Below are 14,990 nucleotides of genomic sequence, written 5' to 3'. Positions count from 1 at the left end.
AAAATGCACAGATTCCTGCCCAGTGCCTTTCTCAGCATTCGTCCACCACAGGCCTGGACCATATTTGTTCTGATTCCTTAAGTCCCATGTTAGAAATTGCTAGTATGCCACACCACACCAAAACATTCAGACTCCTTCACCCAGGGTTCAAAATCCACGGGTCTGGATTGGGAAGCTCTGGGCTCTAAGAAAATGTCTTCTTTCCCTATTCTTCTTGCATTAAAAGTGATTGTGATACAGCTTCTCCTTAAAGCGAGCTGGCCTAGGGCCCTTTGTTCCTGGGCCCCAGTCCTTCTCACCCTTACGGGAGGGAGGCCTTACAGCTCTGGGACTGAATCTCAGCTCCTGCATGGAGCAGTGGGGCCAAGTCCTCTCACTCCTACAGTCCACATGGCCCTCTTCTGTAGGATATGTGTGTCAGCTGCTCAGTCGTGTCTGACTCCTTGCCACCGCATGGACTATAGCCCGCCAGGCTCCTCTGTCCACGGAATTCTCCTGGCAAGAAGACTGGAGTGGGTAGCCTTTCCCTTCTCCAAGGGATCTTCCCAGCCCAGGGACCACACCTGTGTCTCTTGCATTGCAAGAAGATTCTTTACCGTCTTAGCCACCTGGGAAACTAGGATGTCCCCATGTGTAGGATGCGGACAACACTATTCACGGCTGTGTTAAGGACTGGATGACTTAATAGCTCAAGGCGCACAGTGGCCACAAACCGACGTCGGCCTTCAATAACACATGTCACATCCCCTACAATAGAAGAGGCAGTTTTGCCTATTTGGTCCCATACGGGCCTCCAGCTTCAAGCTCAGTGTGTTTCCAACGTGCCGGTGAAGAAACGTTGAATGAATGACAAAATCCGCCCAGTTACGATTACTTCTTCCTTTCCAATGTCGTGCCGCAGGTGCAAAGGCAAAGAAGCACACGGAAAGGTCGTCCTTTACGGGGTCAGACTTGAGGTCCCCAGCGACGATAGCGTCTGCAGAGAGCGCGGAAGTCCACACGCGCGTAAGGCGCGGCACCTTTCCGGAACCACCTGTGCGCCAGGCCGGAGCGGAAGCGCCCCGCGGGCTGGGCTCGCGGGAGACCCAGCGCATGCGCGGCGCGTAGCCCCTGTTCCTTCCGGCGGCGCCGCCCGGAAGCCTTGGCCCCGGCCCCTCCCCCTCGCCGGCTCGGCGGTGCGTGCGGGGCCGGCCCGGCGAGGAGGCGGGACACGTCGGCGCTGCCGCCTCCGCCGCCGCCGCCGCCGCCCCTCCTTCTCCAGCCGGCGCGGCCGCCGCTTCCCGGCCGAGTACGAGCGGCCCCGGCGGCCCCCGGCGCGTCCAGCTGCGCGGCCCCCCGCCCGTCCCGCCCGGCTGCTGCCCGCGTCCACCCCGCCGCGATGGCGACGCGCTCGTGCCGGGAGAAGGCGCAGAAGCTGAACGAGCAGCACCAGCTCATCCTGTCCAAGCTGCTGAGGGAAGAGGACAACAAGTACTGCGCCGACTGCGAGGCCAAAGGTAGCGCGGCGCGACCCTCGGGCCGGGGCTCCGGGGTCCCCTGCTCCCGCCGGGCCGGCGCGGGCCGCCCGGCAGGTGCCGCGGCGGGTGGGGCGGCCGGGCGGGCCGCGTCCTCCGCCCGGGCGCTGCGGGGCTGGGCGGCCGCGGCAGCCCCTGGCCGGCGGCCGGTCCTCGGGGCGGTCCTCCGGGCAGTCCTCGGGTGGTCCTCCCGGCGGTCCTCCCGGCGGTCCTCGCCGGGGGCGCGCTCAGCGAGGCAGCTGGGGAAGGGCTTGAAGCTGGGCGTTCGTGCTGTGCTCCAGCCTGGATTTTGGCCCGAATGAGAAGGGGTTTCGTTAACGTGAGTCTTCTTGGACGCGGGGCTTCTGTGTTGCTGAAGGTTTTAATTCGATTCTCTCCGACCGGCTAGTCCACGGGAGTCTATATGTGGACCCTGGTCTGTGTGTCTCTTGAACGTCGAAGGGGTGTTCTTCAGATCCAGACATGAGAGGAACCTAATTTTAGTTTGTTCAGTTGGAGGGCTTCTGCCTCAGCCTTTGAAATAGACACTCTATTTTTAGCCTATATGTTTCGGCTTTGGAGAACTGATGTATATTTAATGTCTTATAAGTAATCTCACGGGAAACACGTTTCAAGAGTTTTTTTTTTTTTTTAAACCCTCATACGGGTAGGAAATGAAACCCGGCTTATTTGTGAATTGGTGAGAGACCAATGGTTCTCCGGAGCCGCAGTCAGTCTCTGGGAAGGTGATTGAAGAGTTCTGCATTGTTTGACCTCGACTTTTCCTGAAGCTTTCCTGTTCTTCTTTAACGCTGTTGAGTCAAGTCTCAGTGGGCAGGTGATACTTGACAAGACTCAGCCACACGCCATTGGCAGGTTCCTTTACTACCGTGACGGTCCCCGGCTACTGGGAGGTCATGTGACTGGACTGGAACCGGACCGTTGATGAAGCACTTTTCAATATCATAGTAAAGTCACTTGGGGCCAACCTTTCAGGCAGAGTCGCACACGCCCGATTATTGCACTAGTATTTGTTTACCTGATACGGGTTACGTGTGTGGTTTTTGGAGAATGAATTCCTTTCTGTATTGAGGCTCTATTACTCATCACTGCACTAGTGAAATACTGGAAAATGGGCCTTTAAAAGGCCAGTATATGAGTTTGATTGTATGCATTTTGAGTAATTAATCATATAGTTAGAGATGCTAGTAAGTATTAGATCTATTCATTAAAGATTGAATAACAGTTTTAGCAGTTCCCTTTCTTTCTTTATAGAAACCATTCAAAAATAATTTTTGTTCAGATTTCTTTCTGCCAAAAGGTACTTTGTAAAGTCAGATTTTCACTAATGCTTCTTAAAATAATTTATAGGTTTAGAGAAAGCCATTGTTTACCACACGTTGACATTTGTGTTTATGGCTTTTGAGGTGGGAGAAGGATATAATCAGGTACTTCGCACATTAGGACAAAACTTTTACTTTTTCTGACGTGAGAAATAGGGAGTATTAGTATTCGTCACATGTTGGATTGCCACTGAGGTCAGTAGATATGTATTGAATAGATGTCTTTTTTATTTTGGTTTTGTTTGGTCCTGTGTGTGTGGTTTTGTTTTTGAGAAGTGGAGGAAGTGGGACAGAAGAGAGTACCGAGAGCTCAAGGATGTGGTTGGTGTGAAGGGCATGAGCCGCAGTCAGGATTTAGAAAGGTCAGCTCTTTTTCCTGATGCTGCTGAATCTAGGATCGTGTTAAGATGATCTTCTAAATTATTTCATTGTTTCATCTTGGTCCTTCAAGGGGAAAAAAAAGCAAATAGTTCAAAGCACTTATTGGTTGAATGAAACTTGATTTCATAGTTGTAATAATTGAAAAAAATTGAGATGGTGAGGCAGTTGCTATGATTAAATATATTTTGTAAAGTTTTTGAGTCTTTGGTATGATCTAAGGGGCTCTCTTAGTAGAAATCTTGGTTTCTTTCTTGATATTGGATTTATTATGTATACCAGATGACAGGGCTTCTCACGTGGCGCTAGTGGTAAAGAACTATTCTGCCAGTGTAGGGAGACATAAGAGACCTGGGTTCGACTCCTGGGTCAGAAGGATCCCCTTGGAGGAGGGCTTGGCAGCCCATTCCAGTATTCTTGTCTGGAGAAGCCCATGGACAGAGATGCTTGGCGGGCTACAGTCCATAGGGTTGCAAAGAGTCAGACACGACTGAAACGACCTGGCACGGACACGCGCGTGCCAGTTGACGTAGTAAATGTAGGTAGTGAAATTCTGATTGTACTTTTTAAAAAAATTCGAGGATAAAATTGTTTTATTTAACTGCTATTGTTGCTAAGTTGTGTCCACTTCTTTTGTGATCCCATGGACTGTAGTCCGCCAGGCTCCTCTCTCCATGAGGTTTCCCAGGCAAGAATACTGGAGTGGGTTGCCATTTCCTTCTGCAGGGCATCTTCCCAACCGTGGGATGGAACCCATGTCTCCTGCAATGGCAGGCAGATTCTTTACCACTGAGCCGCCAGGGAAGCCCCTGGAGGATAATTGCTTTACAGTTAAATGTGCTTTTAAAAGACATGCTAAAGGTCTTATTTTTACAGCTCAGTTATTGTAAGTGGCTCCATACTGTATATGTGTATTGATGTTTTTTTTTTCTTCACCGCCTAACAAACTGCATCAAACTTTTCATGTATTTTGAAGCTATTTCCTAGTTAACTTAATTTTCATTCTTAAAAAGTATGCTCCCCCCATGGGTCTTTGTACCAGAACTAGACTTTAGGGCTAGAGATTTCCCTGTTCTGTTGCCTTATACCAACTGGCAGAAGTTTGTCCCTTGGATTTTGACATTTTCTTACTGGGTCACCAGTGTGTGCTTCCTCATTTGATAGTATTTGGGAAGGGAGGAAGGAGCAAAGGATGGCATAGGTGCCAGTTTCCTGCTCTTGGTCCTACTCTGAGCGAGTCTGTTGAGTGACCGGAGAGTAAGAGCAAGCAGATGGTGCCGCCCTTCCTCCCTGAGGCCTCAGTGAGCTCTCCACGGGACTTTGAAAGCAGTTCTGTCAGTGACTAGTTGGTGACACTTCATGGAGCAGGGAGGATTTAGAGCCCCTTGCTGACTTAAAGTGTACTCTTCACTGTTTGAAGTATTTATCATCTGCGCTAAATACTAGCTGTCAGTCTGAGCATGTATAGGTCGGTATGAAAAATGCATCTCTTGCCTTGTAAGTTTTGGGGTGGTTGGAAGCAGAAGATGCTTGAACCCTAGAGACTGCCTGGTATGGAGAGGTTAAACTCTTGGCCCAGATCAAACACTCATTTCTTCATAGTCTTGACTCGAGGACACACTGCTAAGCGCTGTATCAGATTAGAGCACTAAACTTGCTGTAAGACCCTGAAGGAGCTTGTTTGGTGGGCGCTGCATTTTTGCACAGGAGTCCTTTCAGCACATGCATTATTTCAGAACAGTGTGCTCAGTGCACTGGAGCAGTGCTGTGAGCAGCGCCGCCCTGGCCACTTATGGCCGGCTGCTGCTCTCCGTGCACCTAGCTTTTGTCCCTTGATTGTCTTCACAGCTCCTAGAGTGCTGTCCAGGGCCTTTGCATATGCTCTTTTCTTTTGCCCAGGAAGCTGACAATTTTTTATCTGGTCAGTTTACCTGTCTTCCAGGTTCTGCTTAAGTGTCTCTTCAAGGGAATTGATTCTCTCTGATCTTCCCAGGTTAGATTAGGCTTCCATTTATACATGTGAGAGGCACCTTGAGTTTTTTATTACATTCACCACAGTTGTAATTAAACATTATTTGGGTAATTATTGGGAAATCGGGGATTGGATTGTAGCTCTGGGACAGAAGGGACCTTGTCTGTCTTGTTTTGCCCTGTAGCCCCAGTCCTGGGCACAGCAGGTGAGATGCAGCTCAGCAGATACCTTTGAAAGGGCGGATGTGAAAGCACAGAGCTGAGGACAGGCGGCAGATATGGGGATGAGTGCACCCCTTTCAGCCTCCGGGTAAACTTTGTTGGCAGAGTAATATCTCTGCTTTTGAATATGCTTAAAAGAGTTGGTGATGCCATCCAGCCATCTCATGCTCTGCCGTCCCCTTCTCTTCCCGCCTTCACTCTTTCCCAGCATCAGGGTCTTTTCCAGTGAGTCAGTTCTTTGCATCAGGTGGCTAAAGTATTGGAATTTCAGCTTCAGCATCAGTCCTTCCAATGAATATTCAGGGTTGATTTCCTTTAGGATTGGCTGGTTGGATCTCCTTGCAGTCCAAGGGACCCTCAAGAGTCTTCTCCAACACCATAGTTCAAAAGCAGCAATTCTTCTGTGCTCAGCTTTCTTTATAGTCCAACTCTCACATCCATACATGACTACTGGAAAAACCAAAGCTTTGACTAGACGGACCTTTGTTGACAAAGTAATATCTCTGCTTTTTAACCTGCTATCTAGGTTGGTCATAGCTTTTCTTCCAAGAAGCAAGCCGTCTTAATTTCTTGGCTGCAGTCACCATCTGCAGTGATTTTGGAGCCCCCAAAATAAAGTCTGTCACAGTTTTTATTGTTTCCCCATCTATTTGCCATGAAGTGATGGGACCAGATGCCATGATCTTCGTTTTCTGAATGTTGAGTTTTAAGCCAACTTTTTCACTCTCCTCTTTCACTTTCATCAAGAGGCTTTTTAGTTCCTCTTCATTTTCTACCATAAAGGTGGTGTCATCTGCATATCTGAGGTGATTGATATTTCTCCCAGTGATCTTGATTGTAGCTTGTGCTTCATCCAGCCCAGCATTTCTCATGATGTACTCTGCATAGAAGTTAAATAAGCAGGGTGATGGTATACAGCCTTGACACACTCCTTTTCCTATTTGGAACCAGTCGGTTGTTCGATGTCCAGTTCTAACTGTTGCTTCCTGACCTGCATACAGATTTCTCAGGAGGCAGATCAGCTGATCTGTTATTCCCATCTCTTGAAGAATTTTCCACAGTTCGTTGTGATCCACACAGTCAAAGTCTTGCATAGTCAGTAAAGCAGAAATAGATGTTTTTCTGGAACTCTCTTGCTTTTTTGATGATCCATGGATGCTGGCAATTTGATCTCTGGTTCCTCTGCCTTTTATAAATCTAGCTTGAACATCATGGTTCACATACTGGCTTGGAGAATTTTGAGCATTACTTTGCTAGTGTGTGGGATGAGTGCAATTACTGGTCGGGGCATAGACTTGGATTACCATGATATTGAATGGTTTGCCTTAGAGAAGAACAGAGATCATTCTGTCATTTTTGAGATTGCATCCAACTACTGCATTTTGGACTCTTGACTATGATGGCTACTCCATTTCTTCTAAGGGATTCCTGCCCACAGTAGTAGATATAATGGTCATCTGAGTTAAATTCACCCATTCCAGTCCATTTTAGTTCGCTGATTCCTAAAATGTTGACGTTCACTCTTGCCATCTCCTGTTTGACCACTTCCGATTTGCCTTGATTCATGGACCTAACATTGCATGTTCCTATGCAGTATTGCTCTTTATAGCATCAGGCTTTGCTTCCATCACCAGTCACATCCACAGCTGGGTGTTGTTTTTGCTTTTGCTCCATCCCTTACGTCTTTCTGGAGTTACTTCTCCACTCTTCTCCATGTTGGAGAAGTAGCACATTGGGCTCCTACCGACCTGGGGAGTGCATCTCTCAGTCTCCTATCTTTCTGCCTTTTCATACTGTTTATGGGGTTCTTAATGCAAGAATACTGAAGTGGTTTGCCATTCCCTTCTCCAGTGGACCACGTTTTGTCAGAACTCTCCACCATGACCGGTCCGTCTTGGGGGGCCCTACATGGCATGGCTTATAGTTTCATTGAGTTAGATGAGGCTCTGGTCCATGTGATCAGATTTGAGTAGTTTTCTGTGATTGTGGTTTTCAGTCTGTCTGCCCTCTGATGGAGAAGGATAAGAGGCTTATGGAAGCTTCCTGATGGGAGAGACTGACTGAGGGGGAGTCTGGGTCTGATGGGCGGGGCCATGCTCAGTAAATCTTTAATCCCATTTTCTGTTGATGGGTGGGGCTGTGTTCCCTCCCTGATATTTGACCTGAGGCCAGTAATGGTGCAGGTAATGTGGATGACAGTGGAAACAGTGTCAGACTTTATTTTTGGGGGCTCCAAAATCACTGCAGATGGCGACTGCAGCCATGAAATTAAAAGATGCTTACTCCTTGGAAGAAAAGTTATGACCAACCTGCATAGCATATTGAAAAGCAAAGAGATGACTCTGCCAACAAAGGTCCGTCTAGTCAAGGCTATAGTTTTTCCAGTGGTCATGTATGGATGTGAAAGTTGGACTGTGAAGAAAGCTGAGCACCGAAGAATTGATGCTTTTGAACTGTGGTGTTGGAGAAGACTCTTGAGAGTCCCTTGGACTGCAAGGAGATCCAACCAGTCCATTCTAAAGGAGATCATTCCTGGGTGTTCTTTGGAAGGAATGATGCTAAAGCTGAAACTCCAGTACTTTGGCCACCTCATGCGAAGAGTTGACTCATTGGAAAAGACTTTGATGCTGGGAGGGATTGGGGGCAGGAGGACAGGGGGATGACAGAGGATGAGATGGCTGGATGGCATCACCGAGTCGATGGATGTGAGTTTGAGTGAACTCTGGGAGTTGGTGATGGACAGGGAAGCCTGGTGTGCTGCGATTCATGGGGTCGCAAAGAGTCGGACACCACTGAGCGACCTAACTGAACTGAACTGAATGAGGATAATGGGGACCTCTTTCAGAAGGGGGTCGGCTGCACTCAGTGCCCCCGACCCTGCAGCAGGCCACTGCCCACCCATGCGTCTGCCAGTCTCCTGTGGGGTCACTGCTCCTTTCTCCTGGGTCCTGGTGCACAAGGTTCTGTTTGTTTCTTCCGAGAGTCTGTTTCCCAGGTCTGTGTAAGCTCTGGCGGCTCTGTGGTGGGGTTAATGGCGGCCTCCTCCAGGCGGGGTTGTGCCATACCCAGGTCTCTGCACCCAGAGAAGAGACCTATCAATCTAAACTTTCTCTCAGAATGGTAAACTTCAGTCTGATGCTCTGTTCTCAGAATTCTGTGGATTCTCAGGTTTCCCTTTTTGATTATGTGTAAGTTCTGATATTGGAGCTGGTATGGAAACCATGGGTCTCTCTGACTCATCAGTTTATAACTTTGGCTGCTTTTCTCCCAGTTCATCGTCTTTGTCTTCCTTTTTTTAAATATTGAAATGTTCACCCTGCTGCTGCTGCTAAGTCAGTTCCGTCGTGTCCAACTCTGTGCGACTCTATAGATGGCAGCCCACCAGGCTCCCCTGTCCCTGGGATTCTCCAGGCAAGAACACTGGAGTGGGTTGCCATTTCCTTCTCCAATGCATGAAAGTGAAAAGTGAAAGTGAAGTCGCTCAGTCGTGTCTGACTCTTAGCGACCCCATGGGCTGCAGCCCATCAGGCCCCTCTGTCCATGGGATTTTCCAGGCAAGAGTACTGGAGTGGGGTGCCATAAAACCATAATTCAAAAAGATGCATATATCCCAGTGTTCATTGTAGCACTGTTTACAGCCAGGACATGAAGGCAACCTATCCATCAACAGATGAATGGATAAAGAAATTGGGGTACATATACACAATGGAATATTACTCGGGCATAAAAAGAAACAAATTTGAGTCTGTTGAATTGAGGTGGATGAACCTAGAGCCTGTTATACAGTATAAAGTAAGTCAGAAAGAGAAAAACAAATATCGTATATTAATGCACATACATGGAATCTAGAAAAATGGTACTGATCAACCTATATCCAGGGCAAGAATAGAGACACAGATGTAGAGAACTGGCCTGTCAACATGGGGGAGAAGGAGAGGGTGGGGTGGGCCGAGAGAGCAGCATTGACGTATGTGTGCTACCACTTGTGAAGGAGATCGCCAGTGAGGAGCTGCTGTGTGACGCAGGGAGCTCAGGGGTGGGGAGCCGGGAAGGAGGCTCAGGAGGGAGGGGATATATGTAATCTTAGGGCTGATTCACGTTGCTGTGTGGTGGAAACAAATGCAGCTTTATAAAGCAATTATCCAATTAAAAAGAACTGATTCGCTTATAAACAAGTGAAATATGTTAGGAACAATACATCATTTATGGTGAATGAGTATCTAAACATCAGCATTTTGTAGCCTCAAAAATAAATCAATGATTAAAAAGTAGTTACTATAAAGTATAGGCTTTCATGACTTGATTTCAGTACCTAAGTGAATTTGTATCTTAATTCTTGCTGTACAAGATGTGTATATAGCCCTTACTGACCTTTATGGACTCCAACCCATTCTCTCTGTAAGGCAAAGTCAAATAGTTGACATTGTAATTCTATACATTATAAACTCAAGCCTTTTCCTTGCTGCTGCTGCTATTACCAGTCTTTTCCCTGGATAGAATCAATTCATTTTTCTCTTCTCAATAGAGGAAGATCAAAGAATCTTGGAAGCCATTTTGTTTAAGTTGCAGTTATTATCAAAAGTGTTGACTGTGTTACATTCGGACCACTGTAAAAAGTTGATTTAACAAACATATAATTTTTGTTGGTAAGTCAGTATTTTCTGGGCACTGCAAAGGTCAAGTATCATGTCAGGTACTGTCAAATGTACTAAAAAAGTTCTGGATGTGGTCCATAAAGTGGTTAGGGAGCTCAGTAGATATGAAACAATGATCAGGTAATTCTAATCTATGTGTAGATTATAGATTCATTAGAAATTTAGTATTGGGAGAATTCATTGTGACTTGGAGAAGGTAAAACTGTAAAGTTGAAAGTTCAAACAAACAAAAAAATAAGGTTATAGATACACAAATTATATAGTGCTTCATTCTTGCCAGCCACTGGTGTAATTAGATACTTATCAAATATTTTACACATATTAATTGACATATAATTAGTCCTCAATATAATCTTTTGAAGTTGGTAATACAAGTGAGGAAACTGAGGCACACAGAACTTAAGTAACTTTCCCAATGATACCCAGCTAGGACATGGTAGAGCCAGGAATTTTTTCATGAAAAAATTTTTTGATGGCTACCATATATTTCAGGCACTTTTCTGGGAGCTGGGAATGAATCGAGGAACAGGTAGGTGAGGTCCGCATTAAAGGATTTGCTGGTCTGTTGGAAGCAGGATTGATTCCAGAGTTGGCCCCTGACTGGCATCCAGGAGCTTGGATGTGGAAGGGGCTCATCACCCTAAGTGATGTCGGTCACTGCGCCTAAACGCATTATGCAAATAGTATGGTTTCTGCTGGACACCTGCTTTTCTTCTGGGAGTCTGGAGATTGCACATGGGCGAGGCAAGCTCCCAGGTAAAAGCCCTAGGCACGGAATCTCTGATGAGCTTCCCTGGCTTGCAGCCTTTCACACCCACTGTCAGAACTCACTGCTGAGAAGTATTGAGTGCAGCCCCGCCGGAAGAGGACTTCTGCACCCCTGTGCCTGATTCGCTCGCATTTCGCTTTTTGTTCCCTTTCCTTTTGCCAGTGTGCCTGGTGTCCTTGTGCTGTAAGAAATCGTAGCCATGAGTACACGTGTGCGTTGAGTCCTGTGAGTCCTCTTAGTGAAGTAGCACACTTGCGGGTAGACTTGGGGGCCTTACAACATTATTGAGAGTGTGTATTTTCCTCCAGTATGTTGGCAGACCCCACTTCCCAGGTGGCTCAGTGGTTAAGAATCCCCCTGACAAGCAGGAGAGTCAGGTTCACTCCCCAGTCAGGAAGATTCCTCTGAAGGAGGATAAGGCAACCCACGCTAGTATTCGTGCCTGCGAAATCCCGTGGACAGAGGAACCTGGGGGGCTATAGTCCATGGGGTTGCAGAGAGTCAGACACAGCAACTAAACAATGACAGTATCAGCAGACAGTATCAGCAGACCACCTCAGTGTTTCAGCATATCTCAGCTATCTCTAGAACCCAGCCTAGGGGTATCGGCCAGAGGAGCAGGTATAAGCATTAGAGGAAATTCCCAGCTTTACTGGATGAGATGGAGTTGGGAACCTGGACCATAGAGTCAAGATTTTGAACCCGGGAGATTTAGCTCCAGAGTGTGTGTTGCTAGCTGCATGTTACATGCTTGAAAGAAAACATATGCTTTTGTAGTTGAAATTTGTGATAGAAGAGATTATTTTGCGGGAAGAGATTATCACCTTCAAGCTGATTTAGGGGCTTCCCTGGTGGCTCAGTTGCAGTGCAGGAGACTCTGGTTCAATCCCTAGTTTGGGAAGATCCTCTGGAGAAGGAAATGGCAACCCACTCCATTAGCCTGGGAAGTTCCATGGACAGAGGAGCGGGCTACAGTCCATAGGTTTGCAAACAGCCTATGAACACAACTTAGCAACTAAAGCACCACCACCAAACGTAAGGTCTTCGTCAGAGAGGTTATTGCTAAATGTATTCAAATGTGGACAGTCTTTATTTTACTTTATCTCTTTGCATTTAATAGCATAACCAGCCTGACTTCAAAATACCAATTTCAACAAAATAGAATTTTTTTTTCTGATCACTAAACTTTATTCTATGAATTGATCGAATCGATAGAGAAGTCCTTTAGTGTTTTTGTTTGGAAGGGGGGTCTTCCACATAACTTCTTTGTTTTCTGTTTCTGCAGTTACATCCTTAGGTCAGGTACTGATTATCTCCCTGTACCATAGAATTAGCATGGTAGAATTGGAAAGCAGTGTCCTTGGGTAAGTTAGTAAAGCCAGGTGTGAGTCTAAGCTTTGCTTCTAGACTCTGCTAGAAGGGACAAGCAGGGACAACTGCTTGGTGACCAGTTGTCCCTGTCCTTGTTGAGCCTTACTGCAAAGATTTATTTCATCTCCCTCATGGTCTGTGCTGGTTCCTAAATTCCCTGCCTCTTGTTACTTCTATGCTAGTATTTACTATTATTGTTAATTAAAAACTTGTTATTGAGGGTCTATAATTATTACTGAGGGTATAAGATATTTGGGGGACTTACTGAACTTTGAATCATGATCAGACTTTTATACTTTTTAAAGACTTTTCACTGATGACTTAGGTCTTGCTGAGCAAATTTACGTGTTACTATTTTTAATTAGCTTCAAGGCGTATCATGTAGCTAACAGGAATATTCTTTACTGGTTGAGAAGTCCTTTTATGTGAAACCTTTTCATTTTACTGCTTTTTTGGAGTAGAGTAAAATCAAAGCAATTCCCACCTCTTCCAGTCAACTACTAAAGCCAAGATATGCTTTCAGTCATCATTTTAAAAGAGACCTGTAGGTGCGTTTTCAGTTAGTCATGTACATTTGTCAGTGTCAGTATTTTTTGCCTAAGATGTTACATGGAGTTTTGTTAACTGTGAATGGCATTTACCCATAATATCATATAGAAATGACTTTTTGAAAGTATTTTGCTTAAAACAAAATAGGAGCTTACATGAGATGCTGTTGGAAATATGTGCTGATTTCGTGTTCACATGCATTTCGAGTGGTAAATGTAAGGACTTTGAGGGTACAAAGGGGAGATAATTATAATCTGGCCAGTAATCCTCCATTCTTTTCACTCCCTGATCCACAACTTTTGTTCTTCATTTTATGAGATCCAAGTGATTGCTTCTAAGAGTGATTGATGACAGATCCTCAGATGTTTCCCACTGATCTTTTTTTAAAGCGTGCATTTCAAGTGATCAGCTTGAATGCAAACTTAAAAAGAAAAAGGAATTTTTAAAATTTTGTAACAAATCATATTTAGGACAGCTTTATCTTCCAATGTAAGAAAATTTACAAAAAATTATGACTTATTCTGGACTTTAAAAAACTTGAAGTATAGTTGGTTTATAATGTGTTTCAGGTATGCAGCATAGTGATTAAAAACGTGCAGAAGTATATTTACTGAAGTGGAATGATCATCACTAGTATATTAATTTCCTATTGCTGATACTACAAATCATCACAAACTTAGTGACTTAAAACAACACAAATGTATCATCTTATGTTGGAGGTTGGTGTCCAAAATGAGTCTTACTGAGCTAAAATCAAATGTGTTCCTTTTGGAGACTCTAGGGAGAAACTTTTCCAGCTTATAGAGGTCACCTGGGATCCTTGCTTCTTGGCCACTTCCTCCATCTTCATGGTGCTGTCTTCAGATCTCTCACTCTCTGCTTACGTCACTGCCATGATTATGTTGAGTTTACCTAGATAATTCAAAAGAACACCATCTCAATGCCTTAATTATATCTGCAAAGTTTCTTTTGCCATGGAAGGTAACATATTTACAGATCTAGATACTGGATGTCTTTGGGGTCATTGTTCTGCTTACTACATACAAGTGGATTTGTGATAAAAAGTTATACATTGAACCTAGATTTTTATAATAGGTACTGCTTGGGATACACTTAAGGGGGCATAAGATGGTGAAAGTGAAAGTTGCTCAGTCGTGTCCAACTCTTTGGGACCCCATGGAATTCTCTTGGCCAGAATACTGGAGTGGGTAGCCTTTCCCTTCTTCATGGGATTGTCCCAACCCAGGGATCGAACCCAGGTCTCCCACACTGCAGGTGGATTCTTTACCAGCAGAGCTACAAGGGAAGCCCATAGGAAGGTGAAGTGAATACAGTTTAAGTTAGACATTCTTGCAGAAATTATTTTTAAAATCTCTGAAGCACTTGAGTAGTTTAACAGTTGCAACATGACCATTTAAGTAGAACATCCTTAGGAATTTATTTTTAAAAAGTATTAGAACCAGTAATTGAGTTTATCAAGATGATTATAGAAAAATTATCCCTGTATACCATCAACAAACAGTTGGGAAATAGAAATTAAAATTACCATTTGCAGTTTATAAAATCTGAAAACGTAGTGATAAATGTAACAAAATAAATGCAAGACTTGTATCCTGAAAACTGCCAAAGACTGGGAGAAATTAAAGAATACCTAAAGAAATGGAGAGATACACCATGTTCATGGATTAGAAGACACAGTCTTTTTAAGATGTCAGCTCTCTCCAGATTAACCTGTAGATTCAAAATGATTGCAGTCAAAATCTCAGAAGGCTTTTTTTGGTGGAAATTGACAAGTTGACTCTAAAATTTATAAAGAAATGCAGATGAGACCCCCAAATCTGAATAATTTTGAAGAACATTCAGTTTTTTATATAAACTGACTTCAACAGTTAATATAAAGCTACTGTAATCAAGACAGTGTGGTATTGATCTAAGGACAGACATAGATTGATGGAACACATAATTTAAATAAATAGACTTACATATACAGGTCAGCTGTTTTTAACAGAAGTGCCAAGGTAGTTCAGTAGGGAAAGGGTAGTCTTTTAAACAACAACAGAATGTACCTCGAACTTTATATTTAACTCACACTAGGCATGAAAATGTACTTGAAAAGAATAATAAAATTAAACCAGCTAAAACTATAAAAAACTGATCTTTTCCAGTCCTCTGACCACTGGTCAAAATTCTCAAAGCCAAGCTTCAGCAATCCGTGAAGCGTGAACTTCCAGATGTTCAA

The 14,990-nt window shown here is 44.7% G+C and overlaps 1 protein-coding gene across 4 annotated transcripts in view; it reads left to right on the top strand.

The window, feature by feature from the left end:
- Positions 1–974: 974 nt before the first annotated feature.
- The window catches only part of SMAP1 (small ArfGAP 1), a 188,529-nt gene continuing 174,513 nt past the window's right edge, over positions 975–14,990 (top strand). For 2 of the 4 annotated variants that reach the window (XM_069599494.1, XM_069599492.1), the window contains exon 1: positions 975–1,496. In XM_069599494.1, coding sequence (XP_069455595.1) covers positions 1,379–1,496 — 118 coding nt within the window. In that variant the 5' untranslated portion in view covers positions 975–1,378. The remainder of the gene's footprint in view (positions 1,497–14,990) is intronic. The other 2 variants (XM_069599495.1, XM_069599493.1) reach the window with 1 other exon arrangement.

Source organism: Ovis canadensis, chromosome 9 (genome assembly GCF_042477335.2).
Source record: "Ovis canadensis isolate MfBH-ARS-UI-01 breed Bighorn chromosome 9, ARS-UI_OviCan_v2, whole genome shotgun sequence".
Taxonomy (NCBI): domain Eukaryota; kingdom Metazoa; phylum Chordata; class Mammalia; order Artiodactyla; family Bovidae; genus Ovis; species Ovis canadensis.
The sequence above is the reverse complement of the archived record's forward strand: the minus strand, read 5'-3'. Positions and strand labels throughout refer to the sequence as shown.